Here is a 19,908-nt window from a genome sequence, read left to right as displayed (position 1 = left end):
ATAGAAAATATGTATAAAAATAATAAAATTTATTTACAATATATATATGAAATCTCAAAGTGAGTTATTTACCATATTTTTTTTTATAAATCCGCCGTAAAAACGAAGATTTAAAAAAAATTGTGGAAATCGGATGATTTTTCTATTTTCTATAGCATGTGAAAATGAAAGTATAAAATTACCTAATTAATTGAGATTTTTGGTGGCTTAGGGTTATATAAATTATTTTGTATTAAAATTTGTTTGCAGTTGTCGTTTTTCTACGCCCTGATTTTGATAAATCTTTTACTGAACCAGTTCGTTAAACTTTTTGATTAATTTACTGACAGTAGATCTTGTTATGGGTTTCGGTTAGGATATAAATTATGAAAGATATTAGGCATAGGGAACATTAGATGAAATATAATAAGTATTTCTTAAGGATTTGAAATTGAAATAACAAAGTTAATTATTTTTCCGGAATAAGGAAAATTGAAATTGAAAATTTTTCCACAACTAAATCGAAAAGGAAGTTTATTAAATAAAAATTTCATGTTTTATAAGTTCTTGATTTTAGATTCTGTTTCAAAATAAGATTTTTTTAATAGTTTTTAAAAGATTGATAAAAATTAACGTTTCGGCTAATTTTAAGTCTTTTTCAAAATATTTTTACATAGTTTATGAAATAAGATTTGAATTTATTATTACTTATAATTTATTATTTCCTTAAGGATTTATTTTAGCCCCAGGTCCCACTACTTCTTAATCCGACGCTGCTTGGGTCCCATATAAGAGAAGCATATTCTAGTTTTGGAAAAACGAATAAATTAAAAAGTAAAGGTACGGTATTAATTTCGGTAAACTGCCTAGAGTTTCTCAGTATGAAACCGAGGTTCCTAAAACCCCCACCAAGAATAATGTTAATATGCTCAACAAAGTTGAATTAACTATCAAATGTAATACCAAGATCTTTGATGTCGCAGACAATGTCATTTATAAATCTTAAAAATAATAGTGGCCCAAGTCCTCAGCCCTGAGGCACTCCAAAAGATGCGTTAATTTCTATAGAGTTGAAACCATTGTAAGTAACTGTGAGTTTTCTATCCATGAGGTATGACATAAAAAAGTTGGTAAATGTATCAGTTAAACCAATGTTGGATAGCTTGGTCAGAAGAATGTCATGATCCAAGTGATCAAATGCTAATCGTGGAATTTCAACATTTTTTAATTTAGATTGGTCTTCGAATGTCTTGAATTTGTACTTTACAGTGGTTGCTAAGTTCTAGTAAATAACTCGAAGAAGAATATTGTTTGTTATTTTCCGCACTTTGTATTGCTCTGATATTATCGGATAATATAACTATCCACTTATTTCTCTTCACTTTTCGAATTTGCGGTTGGGTTATCTTAGTTGGAATTTGGTGGTGTTTCTTGAATATTCAAGGAATTCAATTTCGCAAGGAGAGTTTTCAATTTTCTGGGTTGGTTGGATATCTCCACAGCGGAACTCTTCTACTGATACTTCTTGGCGTCTGGTATTCAAAAATGCATATTCGTGCTTAGAGGGTAGCAGGTATTTTGAATGCGGAATTATTGTTTTATAGAAATGGGAAGAGGGTGTAGGCAAAGAATATAAATGATAATAACTGTAATCGCTTAAGGTAACTATTGGTATCTTTAGAATGAATACCATTTTATTAACGCACCTGTAGGTCTTAATTTTAATAGTCTTCTCAAATAATATTGTATTTTCTAAAATTGGCTCGATTATTACAATTTCTGAAAGCAATTCAATTGGATCAGCTATCGAATTATGAAAGTCATTTAATTTACAAAAAGTAACAGCAACTTCTATTTGTTCGAGTAGATCATAGATTAATTGAAAACTAGTGGTAATTTGAGATACAATAGTTTGAATTGTAAAATAAGCATATGTTTCTATTTCTTCCATGGTAAGAATCCTTATCATTTTCTACATTTTTGTTATAGGGGCGTTAAGAATTAATAAATGATTATCGGCGAGTACTTGGATATTTCTCTCAAACTTATCAATTCATTTTTGAATGAAAGGTGATTTGTTTTTTAAGTAACGTTTTTAATATGTCTTGATTAGTTGAAAGAGTATCGCATCGTCATATCTTTTCGTATCGTTTTGATCGAGGTTTCCAGTTATAAATCTAATAGCAGACCCAATTTCGTCAAAAAGAGAGGTTTACGCTATATTAATAATGTGATAGAAATTTTTAAATTCAATTTAGAAACTACAATGTTCCGGCTTATGTATAAATGAATTTTTAATGTTTTTGTATTGATTCTGAAATAGTATGAACTCGTTATTTATATCAAGTCGTGGATTTGTATGAATGTCCAATGGTCGCTTTTAAGTTGTGCGTTACCCTTGTATAACGGTAGGATTTCAGGATTGTTATTTAGGTTGTGGAATTTTGGGAAGTTTGATTGGGTGTTGGCAAACCTATTGAGGAACCTGCAATTACAGGAGGCTTAGTTCTTTCAAATGTATAATTTATATTTTGTTTTTATTTGACCTGTCTAGTAATTTCGACACGATTTCTAGATAATTTTGTGGTTATTTCGCGAGGATCTAGGAAAACTTTGTCTTTTTTATTTCGCCGTCTAGGGTTTTGATTGTAAACAATTTGCCTTAACTTACATTCAGGGTTATAGTCACCTTGTTCGTTACGTTTCGTATTTACTTTTCTTCTTTTTGTCAGTCAGAGTTTTACTTACCTATGCATATATATATGTTTTAGTTTTTCTTTGTGCTTTTCAGCGTAGTCGTTATAGAACGAATGTGAGTGCAATATTTCGTTAGGGCTTCGTGTGTCAGTGTGTCCGAAAGTAAGTTCAAATGGTGTTGAATTGTGTAAAGTATTATTATAGCCTAGTATAGTATAGTCCATTAAATTGTTTTCATCATCTGGATCAATATTTAAGTATGGGTAATTGTTCGATCAGCGCGCAGCGTCGAATGTAAACGTTCAGCTATTGAGTTAGAGTCATGAAGAGCTGGGGTCGTGAAGTGTACGTTAATTTTATGTTTGACCAGTATATCTTTTACTGTTTGATTATTAAATTCGGTTCCTTTATCTAGAACTAGAGTTTGTGGAACACCGAAAGCTGTAAAATATTTAATTATAGCTTTATTAATGATAACAGCGGCCTTGCCTTAGTAGCAGAACATAAGCGGTTAATAAGGGGTTTTTCTAGAATATTTAGATCTTTGACAAATGCTATAGGCATTGCTAAAATTAGTTACTGTTGCTTTTAAATTTTTCCAATAATAATTTCTTTTCAAGTGTTCTACAGTTTCGTTTATTCCCCTATGACTGGTTTTACCTTCGTGATAGTTCCTTATTAAAATAAATTGTTCTTCCACGTTATTCGTATTTACTTTTTTAGTACACTTTATTAATTTGGGTCCGGTTTAATTAAAATATTGTGTATATACATTATAGAATTCTTTATGGAAATAAATATGATAACAGGTTTTACTATCAGTATACTCTTTTAAATATTTGAAAATAAATTGATTTGAATCATTTTCAGGAATTTTTATCCAAACAAACATATTCTTATGAGCGTCATCTACATTCGATACAAAATTTTCTTTTAGAATTTTTTAATTCCCTTTTATGGCTTTTTAGGATTCAAATTTCGTATAAAAATTGAGCTCCTTCTCCAAAATTGGATAAAGTTTATTTAACATTAATTTAATGAAGAAAAATGAAACAAGTTTCGATATAAATAATACTATAATTTGTATAAAAATATAGTCTGTACATAATGTCTTTGAAATACTTAAATATTTTTATATACATAACTGTTGGTAAAATATAGTCAATTTTATATTACATCATATAAAAAATTTATTTTTTTCTTAAAAACTATGACTAGCTGATTGTACAGCATGAAATGTTGCAAAATGAGGTAGATTAATTATTACCGGAGTTACATCAAAATACAAGAATCGCAAAAAAGAAGATGCAATTTAGAAGCTGCACTCACTCAAAAACAAAAAAGCTGTCTCATCTGTTTTTGGGAGAGTTTCCTGAAATAATACTAAGGAGACATCTGTTGTGATTTTTACAAACTTATGGAAGAGCCTAGTTAACTTGATCTTCAGAATTAAAATTTATTGATGTTTTAAGATATTGTATAATCAGGAAGGTCTTATGAACAATCACAATTCTGTCCGAATTTTTAGAATCATCTGTCTTGAGGTGTAGAAATTGAGTGATGAGACGCAACGTAGCGTTCGATATGGCAAGACTGGAAGCACGCATATAACGCCACTGTTCATATAATTTTGACAAAATCTGCTCAAGTCAAACAAATAAATAAAAACATTCCTCAACCCCTTACTCGTATAACGTCTGGCCTCTTCACTTCACCTAACCTAAGCCTGCTGAAATTCTAACCTTGACAAAAGCTACCAGAAAAAAATCAATATAATGCAGTGAAGAATGGAATGAGCGATGCTAGGTTTATTTCTGGGGGACAGAGTGATAAATATATGAAATATGATAGGTTTAACGGACTAACTGGCTTGAAATGAAGCTGGGCGGGTCATGTTACCAGAAGAACACAATTAGTGGACCAAAAGAATTATTGAATTGAAGATGCACAGTGGTACGCTGGTCTGACGATATTAAGAGGATGGTTCCCAGATGGATGATAGTTGCTAGGGCCCGTGCGCATTGGTAAAGATTAAGGAAGTCCCATGTCCATCAGTGGTCGCGACTGGTTGTTTGATGATTATGATGACTGAAAATAAATCTAGTTAAAATTGGTTCCACACGGGACAGGTACAATTTCATTTATAAAATTCAATTATTTGATTATCAATTTATCTTTTCACGGATTTCATGCACGATAATAATTGTATCACAGCTTAAGGCCAAGTTTTTTCTAGCTTTATTGGACACTTCATCATTTCATTCTTTGTCGTATTTATCCATAATGTCAGAAATTTAGCAGAGCGCCAAGAAATTTGAAGAAGAAGAGAGAGAGAAGAAGAGAGAGAGAAGAAGAGATGAAGAGACCTCAATGAGAATGTACGTTTAAATAAAAACACATTTCGTGAATTTTTTGATCAGCATTATTCATATAGGTTCACAATCGTAATTTTAGCAAATCTGGAATGCAGATAGTGTAGAAGAGCCATTAACCTTGAATCAAGAGCTGAAGCCTAGCGACTGTTACAAGCATCGTTAATAATGGTTGGTTGAATATAAAGAAGTGAAAATCATAGCGATGAATTCCACTTTCACCTTAACGGAATCGTTGATAAAAAGAAATGTCGTAATTGAGCAAATGACAATCAACGAGAGATTGTTTGTGTGGGGTTAATAGATTGGCGGCTTTAGTTCTTCGAAAATGGGGTCGGTCAAGAAGTTATCATGAAATAACAATGGTATTTAAGACCAAGACCAGTAATGGAGGATAAGGAGCTGGAGATAGGACAGTGCCACACTGCCACACTGCCAACGAAATAATGGCTTTTTTGAGGGGGAAATTAAACAGCAGTATTATCTAACATTGTAGTCGCCACGATAATGTGATTTGACACCGTTGAACTCGAAAATATGAACTATCAAATAGAGTTACGCTAGCGATGCCGCGAAGATTTGGCAGATATGTTGTTCCACAAATAATTGTAATATAATCTTCTATCATAGGTAATAATAAAAAATAAAACCTGTTCTATTTAAAATTAACATCGTGCATTATGATTGGACCCTGAGACCTTCCTGAAAACATAGAATCTCAAGTTTTATATTTAGCTAAACTTGCATTAAAGTTGAGCTAAAATGTAATACCATGTATTTAACAAAAACCCTCAGGTACTATTAAACACGATAAGAATAGATAATCTGATAACACTGAATTTACATACCTAATTCGAAATAAATTTTATTTATAATTTCATATAATTCGTAGTATCAGTTTTTCAGGACACTTCCAGAGTTTTGATAGACTCCGAATATTCCTTTTCATTTTTACGACCTTGCATTCTGATTAATATCGGACATTCAACTATTTCCAAAATCGTAAGTTATAAATGGGAAATAGTAGATGGTTTTCAAAATTTCTATGGTTTGTACTTGATTACATTAAGTTATGAGTGTTTAATACAACTATAAATTAAAAATTAACAATTAACATCTATCAAAAGCTGAAACGTTCCCAAAATTTCTCATATACGAAACTACCTTCCTTATTATATTACAATCACATATTCATTCCGCCCAAGAAATCTTGGCAATATTTCAAAATTTATGTATAATATATAAAGCTAACAATTATGTTTTTAGCACCAAAATATTTTTAGGTAAACGCTAATTTAACACAGTGTGGTGAAAGATGTTTCCATTTTAGTCTCAATACCGGAAATATACAGAGTGATTTTAATATATACTTCTTTCGTAAGCAGCACGCCAACGGACATATAGATTTTTCTGAAAAAAAAATAAACTACTTCGAAGAAAAAATTATGAGTTATTCACGATATGAAATTTTCATCCGAGTCTAACTTTAGATATGTGTAATATTTTTTATTATAAGGAGTTTCTCCATTTTGGATAAAATATTTAAATACAATTCTCCTTTGTTAATCCTACGTACTCGTTAGGCCTCGATCAAAGTGGCTTTCGGTCGAACTTAATTTGGGCTGTGTATGGCAGATTATTTCGATCGTTTCATTTATGAACACAATGATATGGTCCCTGTAAAATTGATTCGGACCAGCGACTTCGGCCGAATTTTTGTGGTATCGGACAAATTCAAATTTATTTGATTTTTCGGATGTTTCGATTGAACTCGGATGAAATTTACTTGCATCTAATATTAAAAATGGTGGATAGTGAACTTTTAATTAGTTCAATTTTTGAGAAAACCATGTTACTTATACAACCCTGAGCATTATTACGAAGTGATATAAAAGTGTAGAAGAAGAAATACATTTTGCATAATACGAACGTCGTAGCCGGATTTTATTTCAACGAAAGGCGAATCTGTCTCTTGGCTGCAAATTCAATGAATGAGATTCTTGAACAATGAATCTTATAAAATGCTCTATACTTCTTTAGATGATTCCAAATTCTACTTTTTGGATCTTTCACCTAAAAAGGAAGACTAAACATGTATGGAAATATTAAATTCTTTCCATTGTACACCACCACTAGACCATTAACGGAAGAAAATCATGAAGATATTATGTCTTTACTATCATACATCTCTCCAATTTTCAGGAACATTTTAAAAATCTTAAAAACGCGAAATCATAAAAATGGATTACTTTTTAAAAATAATTGATAAATGTACATGAATTATTCTAAGTCATTTCAAGCTTTACAAAAACAGGCAAAGAAAATTATTAATAAAAATGTTATTATTAAAATTAATTAAAATACATAAGATATTTTGTGTCAGAGGTATTCTTTACCAATTCAACCAGATTTTGGGTTACAGGTAACATGTAAATTTGCATGGAATCTTAATATAAATAAAATGTCATAAATTAAAAATAATTTCATAATCACCCTGTATACATCGTCTCACCAAGACTTACTTATTAAATTAATAGATTATTTATTCTATCTTTTGTCGGATTTTGATGATAGTCGAACCATAAATTCACGAGAATCTCCCGTCGAAAATAACTTTGACATATCTCAATTGGAATCAATAATATGAGCTTTATGTTCTCTTAAATAGTTTAGAAATATCCAACCAAAATATTCCTTTTGTAGGTATCAAGAATGCTACTTGCAAGTATATCGCGGCTGATTCTTTTCATATAGTATTAACTGATCAGTTTCCATTTCCTCATTAATTAACATTCAGATATACAATATGGAAAATAATTTAATTAAGGATATAGCTATAGCTATAACCTTAACGGTTATGAAAGGAAAATAGTAGAAAGTTAATCAATCGTCACCGGTTGAATCTGTTTGTGAGATCACAATTTTCCAAAATAAAAATTTAAAAGAGGACAAAAACCAAGTATCGTTCAATAAAATGAAAGCATTAAAAATATTGTTATTAGAGTAGATTTGAAATTAGTTTACAAATCCAACAATACTCAGGTATGCATCTGGACACTTACACTCTTTTTCCTGCGCATCAACAATATACTCGATAAAACTGCAAACTCGATTTATAGCTACCAATAAACTCGGCTAACATCCAAACCCGTAGGCAGCAACAAATCTCTACCATCAATACTGATTTTGAAACCTTCTTTTGTGGGGTGGTACCTCTAATGCAGGAAAAATCCAGATTGCTGTTTTTACAAAAAAGGTTTGCACTACGGCTCAGGATTTGGTCCCTTCAAGCCTGTGGAATCAGTTACCACGGCACGACGTTCCCGAATACTACAACCCACAGTTTAAGTTCAATATTCACTTGCACCTCCACACGGCAGGCACCACTCGAACTACTCGGGTGTAATAGGGTTTACCCTCTTGTCTGCCTACACTGAGAACTGGATTCTAACGAAATCTGATGTAGCCTATCTAGGTACTTTAAGCGAAATATTCTTTTCTAGAAGGTATCCAATGTAAATAATTGTTGGAGACAACGATTCAATTTTGAAATGTATAAATGTTACAAAGATCTTGACATTATGAAGTTTATTAAAATTGACACATTAAACTGGGTGGCAAATATTGAGCGAAGAAATGAGTAAAAAAGGTCTTTATGTCAAAATCTCTAAAAGAGCGAGGAAGAAGACGATAAAAATCAAGATGGATAGCAAGTGTTGAAAAGAATTTTGCAGTGGAAAGGTTAAGCACAGGGAAACTGTTGTCACTAGGAAAAAAGGGTTGATCCAACCTGACCTGTCAAGCTATTGATAATGATTGTTAATTAAATCCTATAGAATTAATTGGGAAGCAAATGTAGAAGGATAATTTTTAATGGTGTAAGAAGTCATTTAAACAGTTACTACTGAAAAATGGAGGACGGACATCAATTGGGTTTTGTACGAAGAGTGAAAACTGTGAGGTGAGTTTATATGTTTGAATCCACTGTCAGATTTTTAAAAGCATTTGTGAATTAATAGGAAACACACTACTCAACCGAAAGTAAAAGCTTGTCAGACAGTGTAATTGTGAGTGTAGTGGTTATAGTAAACAGTTAATGTTAGGTTTGATTTTTCTATTTTGCATAATTGATTATTGATTTTCAGAGATTTTTAATAAAAATAATCTATTTTGTGAATTGATAAACTTTTCGTAAGTCCTTAATCTACAAAAATATAGTTCTTAATTTGTAAAAATATTTACATTTGATGATTTTGGTTATTTTTTAACACTCTCACAAATTAATACGCACGCTGTTCACGAGAGAAGAAGTTGAATTCGTATTTATTTATGGTTTCACTATAAGTTCCAGTTATGACATTTAACTTTCCTTGAAATCTACCAATTACTAAAATACTATTATGTGAAAAAGTCGAATATATAAATCAATATAAATCACATATTAAATATATTTGGAAAATAAACAAAATAATCTAATGTACTTTATATTGAATAGACAGTGTGAAAAATGAAAAGGTTTTTATTGTTATTAATTTCAAGCAGCACTTGTAATTTCAATGAGTAACTGTATTTAGTAAATAGCTTATTTCTAATATGTGGAAAGTTAAAGTACCTCATTTTATTTCGATTAACGCGACTTTACAGAATAAATCAATCTTGGTGAAACTGTAACGTAAATAATTCCAACAAAAATTGATTAAAATATCTTACATGTGAAAATCGATATGTAATAAAAAATACTGCAATAAGGTTCATTCAATAACAAAATATATAATAGGCAGTGTTCAACAATCAATAGAGCAATTTAAAACAGCAACAGACATGAAGAATGTACAATTTTTAAAAAACATATTCCTCAAAATAATAATTAGGCGAAACCAAAACTTAACTTATGTTACAAACGAGAAAAGTACATAAAAGACTCAAAATAAGTCTTGGTGTTAATGTGCTAATTATGATTTTTGATATAAATTGGTGAAATTTTCTAGTTTCCCTTGGAAGCCTCGACTAATTCACTGTTTTCAAGATTTGCAAGAATGTTATAAATATTTGGATGAATGAAACAAATACTGCAATAATTGCGATTTCAATTAACAGAAAAAAGTGAAAATCATCATTTTATTTTTACCCGTTGAACGATGAAGTTGATATTTCATATATGGCCGTAGAAAAATATGTCTTTTTTTTCAATTGTAAGAATTACTATCCATTACAATCCAATAAAATGGCAGACCTTTAAATAACCAAGTTCAGATTGCGAAAGTAAACAATTTTATTTCAGCCAATGAAAATGACAAGTTATATATCGAAAGCTATTTTCCGGTATTTCTGCTATATCTTGATCCCAGGTATTTACTTAGGTCTAACTCTTTTCCGTTTGTTAATTGATCATGCTTCCTGTATATCTCTAACTTATCTCTCTTGTCATTTTAGGTATGTATCAAATGTTAGCTTATTGGTTAGGTTAGATTTATTTCACATTGTTTTTATTTTTCTAGGTTCTTTATAGTTTTATAAAATAGCTTTAGTGTTGCTTTCTCCATTTTCCGCCCAAACTCCTCCCATGGCACTATTTTTCTAGCTCATTTACATGTTCTTTCTTCTTTATATTTTCATCGATATTCTTCAGTTTCCATTGCCAAATACTTCTCAATTTCAATTTATCCAACTACTTCTCAATTTCAATTTATTCTATCTACCATTTTGTTTTCTGTTTCTGTCGATGATTGTATTACTACATATACTTTCAGATGTCATTATGATGATATTTTCAGTTTTTCGTCATAATTTCTGCTTCCTCTTCTATTGTGTTTATTGTATTTCTTGCATTCATTCTCATCATATCCTTGTATTTCTTTGAGGTTGTCTCCCTTATAGTATTCTATTAATTTTTATCGATTTCTGAATTTTTATTTTTATGTTCTGCTTCTAGTTTGCCTTGATTTTTAGTTTTGTTGTGACTAGGTAGTAATATATTAATAATATAAGTAATACTTATCCATGATCCATTCTCCCCTTTTTGTTCTTATATCTAAATTTTCTTTATATTTTTGAAGAATTTGTTTATTATTATCAAATTATTTACTTTGTAAGTGACTTAGTAAGTGATGTTCATCGACCTTTTTGTTGATGTCAACATACTAAAGGCTCGCAACAGCAAGGAGAGGATTGTAACTGCTGACTAGTTTCGCCGTTTTTACGTTTCTTCAGAGTGGCGTAACAGCCTCTCGTTCGGAGTCTCTAAAGCGAACTGAAGACAACACCAGCGAGCGTTGCTAGTTGGTCCGGCAGATGATAGCTTTCAACTGCGAATCTCTAGTCAAGTTGGCGATGATATATCAAAATATATAATAACTATTATTCATCTCTTATATTAGGGATGCTGGTATCGACAGAAAGGTCGATAAACATTACTTTCTCCGGAGGAGATATAATCCAATATTCGTCGCGGATTGTCCAGGAAAGTAGTTGTTTGAGGAAGGGCAAACTATAATTTCGAATTATTGCATTTTGAGTTGATCTTGGTGTGTACAATTTGAAATTATCTTTGACAAGGTCATTAGAATAAGAATATAAACAGTACTTTCTAATGTACAAAAGTATAAAGCAATGGGACAGTTTAAGCCTATTATTTCTTATAATAAACATGGATAAGAAAGTCACATCTGGATACACAAACTGAATATAAAAATTCAGTATAGGCTACAAAAATAGAATAAACTGAAATGTAACAAATAAAACATTATACACGAAAATCAAAATATAAAGAAATGACAAGGACAGCTTAAAAAGCAAGTGAATCGTAGTGAAATTAAAACCCCTGAGAAGAATAGCAGGGAAAACTAGAATTAAATCAAAGAAATTAGAATAGTAACAAAACAAGGCTACAAAAATAGAACAAACTGAAACGGAACAAATAAAACATACAAGAAAATCAAAATATAAAGAAATGACATGGGCAGCTTAGAAAGCAAATGAATCGTAGAGGAATTAAAACCCATGAGGAAACTAGCAAGGAAAACTACATTTGACAAGAATTAAATCAAAGAAATTAGGATAGTAACAAAACCAGAACCTAGAATAAAATTTGCAAAATACGGTTGAACTGCTATGAACATATGAATTAAGGAACTGTGAGAAAGAAGACAGTGGAAGAATGGAGAATAAGAGGGATCGAAATCTTCATTTGACTTGAAAAGGTTAAAGGAAATTAAACAAAAACCAATACTATTATTGGATATACAGAGCAGATTGTTCAAAATTTATGCTAATAAAAAAATTATTGCAAACTTGGATTTTTTGTCATGAGTTGAGCTCAACAGAAAAATCACCATTGTGATCTAAAATGACTGAAAAATAACAATTATAGCTCTAATTTTGCAGCTTGTTTAAAATTTTAGATAAAATAGTTTCATTAAATGAGCTGTAAATTATTATTTTGGCTTTCAAATTTTCAAATTGGGATTTGACTAGAAAATAATCTCTCACCTTTTTAAACAAAAATCACCATTGTGGTCTAAAATGACTAAAAAATAACAACTATGGCTCTAATTTTGCAGCTTGTTTAAAAGTTTAGATAAAATAGTTTCATTAAATGAGCTGTAAATTATTATTTTGGCTTTCAAATTTTCATATTGGGATTTGACTAGAAAATAATCTTTCTCCTTTTTAAACAATATGTGTTTCGTTCATTATTATTTTACTGAATATGAATATATTATAATAAAATAGTTCGTCTACAACTTGGTCAATTTATATTTCATACTAATAAAATTGAGTAAATAATTAAAAGATTAAAATTGTAAACAATTTTTCATAGATACTGAAAAAATCTTAATTTTTTGTTTAATACATTTCAAGGATTTTTTTCCAAACATCTAATTATTGTACTAATATAAAGCGTTTAAAAGTTACCAACCAATTTGCACAGATGAATATAATGACTTACATATTCATTATATTCATGGTATATAATTTTGTTGTTTCAATAATATTAAATTATTTGTTAGCATCCTGAGAAAAGATATGAAGAAATAAAATTTGTAGCCACACCACTTTTGGGGTATTAATTTAGCGAACGACACTTTGACGTTTTATTTTAAAATCATTATTGTGATTGTGGAATTTGAACCAGAATTTCTCTTTTTAAAATGTTTTTTAGTCATTGAATATTTTGATTCAAAGTCACATATGTAGTATCATACTTCTCGTTAATAGTTTAAATGCCCAGTGGAAAATAGAGTTGTACATTTGCAGAAAAATTTGTATTTAATGACTAATAGAGCCATTAGATATCATAGTTCAAGTTGCTCAAGTGAAAAATGTAGGCTTATTAATATATCAAGTTATCAAACTAAGACAAGTAGCTTTTGTTAGATATCTTCTTTGCATTCGAAATATAAACTAATTACTTTGAACTATGAAACAGACCAAACTTACTTATTTTGGACCTATTTTTAAAATTGAATTTTGGATACTATTAAATTATAACATTGTTTAAATTTTATAAATACAAACTTCACGTGCAGCTGGCCTGTGAAAAAGGAATGGCTAGAAATTATTTGTTTAGATCTTTCAACAACTTGAAAAAATAATAAAAAATGAGACTTTCAACAGATGGGAATCTTCCAACCGCGAAAATGTTCTAAGGTTAGGTACTTTTTTTTTAATTTCAGATCAAATATTAATTTTCGAATTAAATCTCATTATTAGAAAGTCTATCATTGGCCTTTGATTTCAAGAGTTATAGTTTTTTACAGTAGAGAATTTGGTAGAAGCATTATATATTTTATTAGTAATTTTTTGAGATTGTCGCACATTGAAAAACTAATCAAAATCTAACTGAAATTATTTGTATCAGAGGACAGTAGACCCAATGCAGCTTTTTTTCATATATTGAAGTTTTGACCAAAATTCCAAGTTTACATTGATATATTCGATCTGATGCAAAAAATTTTACAGTATGGGAAAATTATTATACTCTTAATAATGTTTTAGCAATCTCTCTCATGTAAATAATAAATTTTTTTGTAGGTTAACAAAGGCCAACTAACAAATATTTATAAAAACAAATGAAATAAAAAGTAAAAAAAAATTAAACTTAAACTAATATTTCATTAATGTCAGTTCGAACTCAATAAATGTACTAATAAATGATTGTTTGACATAAATTACTTCATGTCAGACCATATCCAGAAGAAACAAATTGTCTGTCATCGTTTCGCTATAATTCAATGAAGCGTAAAAGAGGTAATGGTCGCCAATATACGTGTCGATATTATGGACGCGGTAGTTACACATGAGAATCGTAAACTGGCCTTTTCACAATATAGTCAACAATTATTGAATGGGTCTCCATACTGGTTTTAATAATTCACCAAGAAAGTAGTTTCTTACTTGTTTGAAATATGACGATTATTGTTGGAGCAGTGAGAAAGAGTTAATTCGCCTGGGAATTTAATTAAAGATGATAGATCTACAAAAATAGTTTACATTGGGGTATCCAAATTTTAACAATAGCTTAATAAACCCATTTTTACACACTTCTAAAAACATGTTAAATGCGCCAATTAAAAAGTCATTTAGATGAATACAGTATTGAATCTTATCAATTTAATTAGGTTAATAATTTTGAAATATTTAAAAATTGTTCTAATATTTATAATAAATACATTTGAAAAAATACTTAGCATAGATATTATATTAGACTTCAATATATTCACATATGCATTGATGTGGACGTTCACGATAGTGCAAATAAACTTTTTGATTTTTGTAAAATATTAAATCTGGTACGTATCTACTTGATGAACAGGAGCAACATAATTTCACCATTACTAACTCGGGGTATTAATGTCCATCAATGAAATTTAAGCATTATTATTTTCAATTTCAATTAAGCATTGAAGATGCGGAATGATTGGTGGAAAATTATTATTCCAGTGGTTTATAAAACAATGCTTACTTCTAGAAAGCTTTGGTTTCATAGGCTAGTATGGATTAAAACCGTATTAAAAATGTTGGTTTACTTATATTGTATTCGCCAAGGCGTAAACTTTCCTAAAATTTCATTTTTGTGATTTTTTGCAGTGTAAATATTACTATAAAAGATACAAAATGTGGCAGCAAAGATATTACACCGAAAAACAAATGAAGGAGCTAATTTTTAAGGATTTATATGGAATTATACAACTCCAGATAATACAGCCTAGGGCTCAGAATGTGAGGGTGATTTTAAAAATGAAATACTGACGTTGGTTATAAACTCGTACATTCTGTACAAACTGTCCATAATCTTAATGCACGAAAAGCAACCATTAATTCAGATCTAAATCGACTGATACCTTTCGCAGTAAAAAGAAGCGCTAATAATAATATAAATAATAAACAAAAATGAATAAAAATCATTAAAATGTGTATTATCAGTACAAAAATACTTCACTACAATATTAAATATATTATTATTTTTTTTTTCTCATTATATATTTGGTTGTTGGATAATTAAAATAATAAGCACATATGAAGTGTGTTCTTTACTTTTCTTTCTGAAATTGTGTGTATCACTGATTTCCTAAAAGTACTTTGGGATAATATATTACCTGAAGAAAAAAAAAAGAGAAGATTCTATAAAATTTACAGAAAAATGTCTAATAGGTGGTTACATAACAATAATTGAATAATTAGAAATACATAAATAAATAAAACAGCTCCGTAGAATTTTGCCAGCAACCTTATTTGATGTTTGTGTATAATATACTGATTCAACTTTGTTTATATAAATCATAAAACAAAAAAAAATAATTTTCAGATGTAGACATAAGAGAAAAATCCACTTCAACGTATCTAAATTATACAATGAAAGAGTAATTTATTTATAAGTTATAGGTCAGGTCTTGAAGCAGGCGAATTCTTGAAAATGATTCTCATCTGTAAATATTTATAGTTTCGTTAGAGTTATCAATAAAAAGAAATGAAAATGTTATGGTAAGATATTGAAAAAATATCTCATGATACATTTTCATGTCAATTAGGCATCATCCACAATCACAAATTCCATATTGACCTCCAAATTGTATCAGTACGTAAATTAGTCCCCTTGTTCCCCAATATTTCTTTAGGAAAGCAGCTCCTCTGGCCTTCTCCAAATTACTTGCGTAACTTTAGTAAGAAATGTAAATAAATGAGATAATATACTTTACATCGATTTGAATGTGAAAAAATATTGTTGATAATATTGAACGTTGTTAAAAAACAAACCAAATAGAATCATGAGTCGAAATTCATAATGCAGAGTATACAGATTTATTTCTCATTGCAGGATTGTCAATAGATTCCACATTTGTTATAAATCATGTAGACACATGAAGTCCTAAAAATTTTGAACGAACCCTTTAATCGATGGGAAAAATATGATTTGATCGTCAACAATGGTTCATGAGTTTTTCTTCAGTCATTTGAGTGCCACCTACACATCACAGTACCACAATAGATGAGTTTACATAAGTTCCTACAATACTATTTAATAATCTGCAAGAAAAAAGAAACGATTTTCTCTTGAACTCCTAGTTTTTTATAATTTTTGTTCTAACTATAGCAGTGAGCTAATGGAAATAATAACTATATGGTTTCGTTCTTGAAATGTGAAGGGTAATTTTCGCAGTAATTGTGTGCATATAGTCTCAACATGTGTCACCATATGTTCATAATCCAATCCTTGGATCATCACAATAAAAATGAATATTTCAAGTTTTGTTCGAATCTGACAATAATGAAACATTATTCTATGTTTTACGTGTTTATAGGGGAGGAGGTCCTGGAGGGGGTGACTGAAATGTCTGACTAAATCCAGGCAAAGGTAAGTTTTTGTCACCGTCTGACTGTAGAAGTAGTAATTCGGCATTATTTAATACCACATCGTCTAAAACAGTTTGACTAGCATCTATATTTTCAGAGGTTAGTATCCCAGAAGTAGAAGGTGCGCTTCCTATGTCTTCCAGAATGGTACTACCTAAATCTTTTAATGGTTCGACATTTAATAAAGCCTCACTTTCTGAAAACAAGAAATAAATAAAAAAATTGCATGATTACTTCCAAAACATATATGCAAATATTACATTATTGGAAAATATGTTGCTCATAGGATTTCAATGTGAAATCGTTGCTAAGTTGGAATTTTTGGAACCGTTGGTGATATTCATACCGAACACACTGTTTACACTATCACTAGACTAATAGTCATAATTACACTATCTGACGCGCGTTTTGAAAACCAAGTTATTGTCTTCAGAGACTGAAGGTGAACTTGGTTATAGAAACGCGCGTCAGACAGTATAATTATGCCTGTTGGTGCAGTGATAGTGTAAACAGTGTGTTGACTGGGATTATAGTAAGCCTAACTGTTTCGTTGAATTCGCATCCCAGTTCATAAGACTATAGTAGAAAAGTGGGTGTGAGGATTTGTCGTTAGCTTGCTTCTGTTAACTTATTTTAATTTATGGCATAAGCTGATTTTTTCTAATTTAAAAAAAATGTACACAATGAAAGAAGAGAAATTCCCTCCCCTCTCACATCAACAAATATTCAATTAATTAATACTTATGCAGATAGATCAGATCATACACAACCCACTTATAATTATAATAAATGCGGAGTTCAAAATTATTTGGAAAATACTTTTAATAAAAGAACAATTTTTTTGGTAGGTGCGGTTGAGTGAACTCCTAGATCACCACATTTATCTCCAAAAAAATTTTTTTAGATGATTCATGTCCAAATAATGTTTTTCTTTGTATTTCTAGAAAAGAAAAGATTTCGCGACATGGCTTTAAATCTATAGGGAAAAATAATTCAAATACTCGTATATGAGATATAATATTTCTGTAAAGCGGACATTGCTTATCTGAAAAAGGTGAATTAGTTTAGACCTTATTACAATAAAATTTTGTTTGATACTCTTTTTCATTTTGGGTATCATTATAGTTTATTGTCAGAATTCCTCGTTTATTTTTAAAATTCATTTTATTTCCAAAACCCAACAATTTTTTGAAGATTTGTTTTGATTAATTTTTTTGGCAATAGAACAGTCCTCTAATTAGCCTGATATTGTAACGGGTGGCAACTATGAGCGACTGTGGGCCATATCTCAGGAAAAAATTATATTACAGCTTCAAAGGAAAAAAAAAAATATAACAAAAGTGGCCCCGAAAAATACATGGAAATTCTTTTCAGAATTTTAGGTCTACCGCTAGAGGGCGTTTTTGAAATTACAAGATTAAAAAACCTAAATTTTTTAAAATTTACTCAATTAGTTGGTACTTTATATACTATAATCGAGTTTTTCAACAAATTCTGCTCATTTTTGATTTCACAAATTTTAGTCTATTTCTTCAGAGAAAAGATGGGGAAAAATGGAAACTTTGTTATGAAAAAGTGCCAGTAAGTTCGGTTTTGTTCGGCCGATTTTTATAAATTTCGGAAGAGTTTTTGCCTAGCAATACAAAATATATATGAATTCTAAACAATTAGCAATGTGAATGCTAGCGAGCGTAGTTTTATATCTTTTTTCAGCCCCAAAATATGTGTAAACGGTGGATTTTTCTTTAAACGTCTTCATATTGCATGACATATTCTTTCAATCATATAATTTCTTGTTGTGGGTCTGTTAGTATAAACGAGATCTTTTATTCGGCCTCACAAATAAAAACTAAGCAAGTTAGGTGTGGAGATCTGGGTGGCCAAATAGATAACTTCCATGTTCTATCCACTTATCAGGGAATGTTTGAACTAAAAAATGCTGAACATATTATATGGAATAATGTGCCGTTCAACTATCATGTTGTAAGAACATACCACGGAATGACTAAGTGTATGTCTTGCAAAAGAAGTGGCATTTTGTTTTTTAAAATGACAAGCAATATAAAGTATTTCATTGGCAGAAATTGAAACCGCTGTTCTATCCACCCGTCAGAAACCGATTTCAACTATAGAAAATTATGGACGAAATTTTTGACACCTGGGGCGCCACAGTATTTTTCCTTCTCAAAAAGGTTTTCTTGGTTCAAGATTTTTCCCTTAAATGAAGTTAACAGTTTTTCAGTGCATTATAATTCAAATCATTAATTTACTTCTTAAACTGTGGGTAAGATGTTAATTTTTTAATAGATTAATTATAGTCTTTATCGAGTAATGTTCTTTACTTTCTATCCTTAACAAGATTAATCTCATGTATACAAAACGTTAACTTAAATTGAGGATACTCTGTTAAAATCTCTAGATAGTAATGGTTTGAACATAATGAATTGTCGTAAATTTCACATCGATCATTTTCTGACTTAAATATTGTAATAATAAAATTTTTCAATATTTAATCATTGTTTTTTCCGTCACAGAAAAAAAATTGGGTTTTATATACGGAAAAAATATTAGATTGTACCTTTTGTCTATACAATTGACAATGCAACCTCAAACTAAAATCTAGTTTTTTTCCTTGTATAATAAATAACTTATTTATCTATTCAAAGTTTATAACTTATTCATATTTCATGATGATAAGTTGTTAATTATTAGATTTGATACATGGTTTATTTAATGATTTGTTCTCATGGATTAGTAATGTTAGGTTTACATTTAGATGACGCCATCTAGCGGCAATAAGATTATCATAAGAACAGTTTATATTTCATATTCATATAATTCATATATATTTTATATTGCTAGATAAAAGCTATTTCAAACAACATCGAGTTTATAAAAATTGGCTAAAAAAAACATAAAAAGTTTTCCTCTTTACCCCACCTCTTATTTGAATATATAGACTAAACCTCGTCCATATAGACTAAATGCCCAGAATTTGATGCCATAT

The 19,908-nt window shown here is 29.8% G+C and overlaps 2 protein-coding genes across 2 annotated transcripts in view; both read right to left on the bottom strand.

Moving 5' to 3' along the window:
* LOC130896701 (zinc finger protein 830) overlaps window positions 1-19,908 on the bottom strand; it is a 286,395-nt gene that overhangs the window by 56,933 nt on the left and 209,554 nt on the right. The gene's annotated exons all lie outside the window — the stretch shown is intronic.
* LOC130896697 (zinc finger protein PLAG1-like) overlaps window positions 3,740-19,908 on the bottom strand; it is a 67,230-nt gene continuing 51,061 nt past the window's right edge. The window contains exon 7 of the mRNA XM_057804959.1: window positions 3,740-17,097. Within this exon, the coding sequence (XP_057660942.1) occupies window positions 16,844-17,097 (254 nt within the window). The 3' untranslated portion in view covers window positions 3,740-16,843. The remainder of the gene's footprint in view (window positions 17,098-19,908) is intronic.

This window comes from Diorhabda carinulata, chromosome 7, assembly GCF_026250575.1.
Source record: "Diorhabda carinulata isolate Delta chromosome 7, icDioCari1.1, whole genome shotgun sequence".
Classification (NCBI taxonomy): domain Eukaryota; kingdom Metazoa; phylum Arthropoda; class Insecta; order Coleoptera; family Chrysomelidae; genus Diorhabda; species Diorhabda carinulata.
The sequence above is the reverse complement of the archived record's forward strand: the minus strand, read 5'-3'. Positions and strand labels throughout refer to the sequence as shown.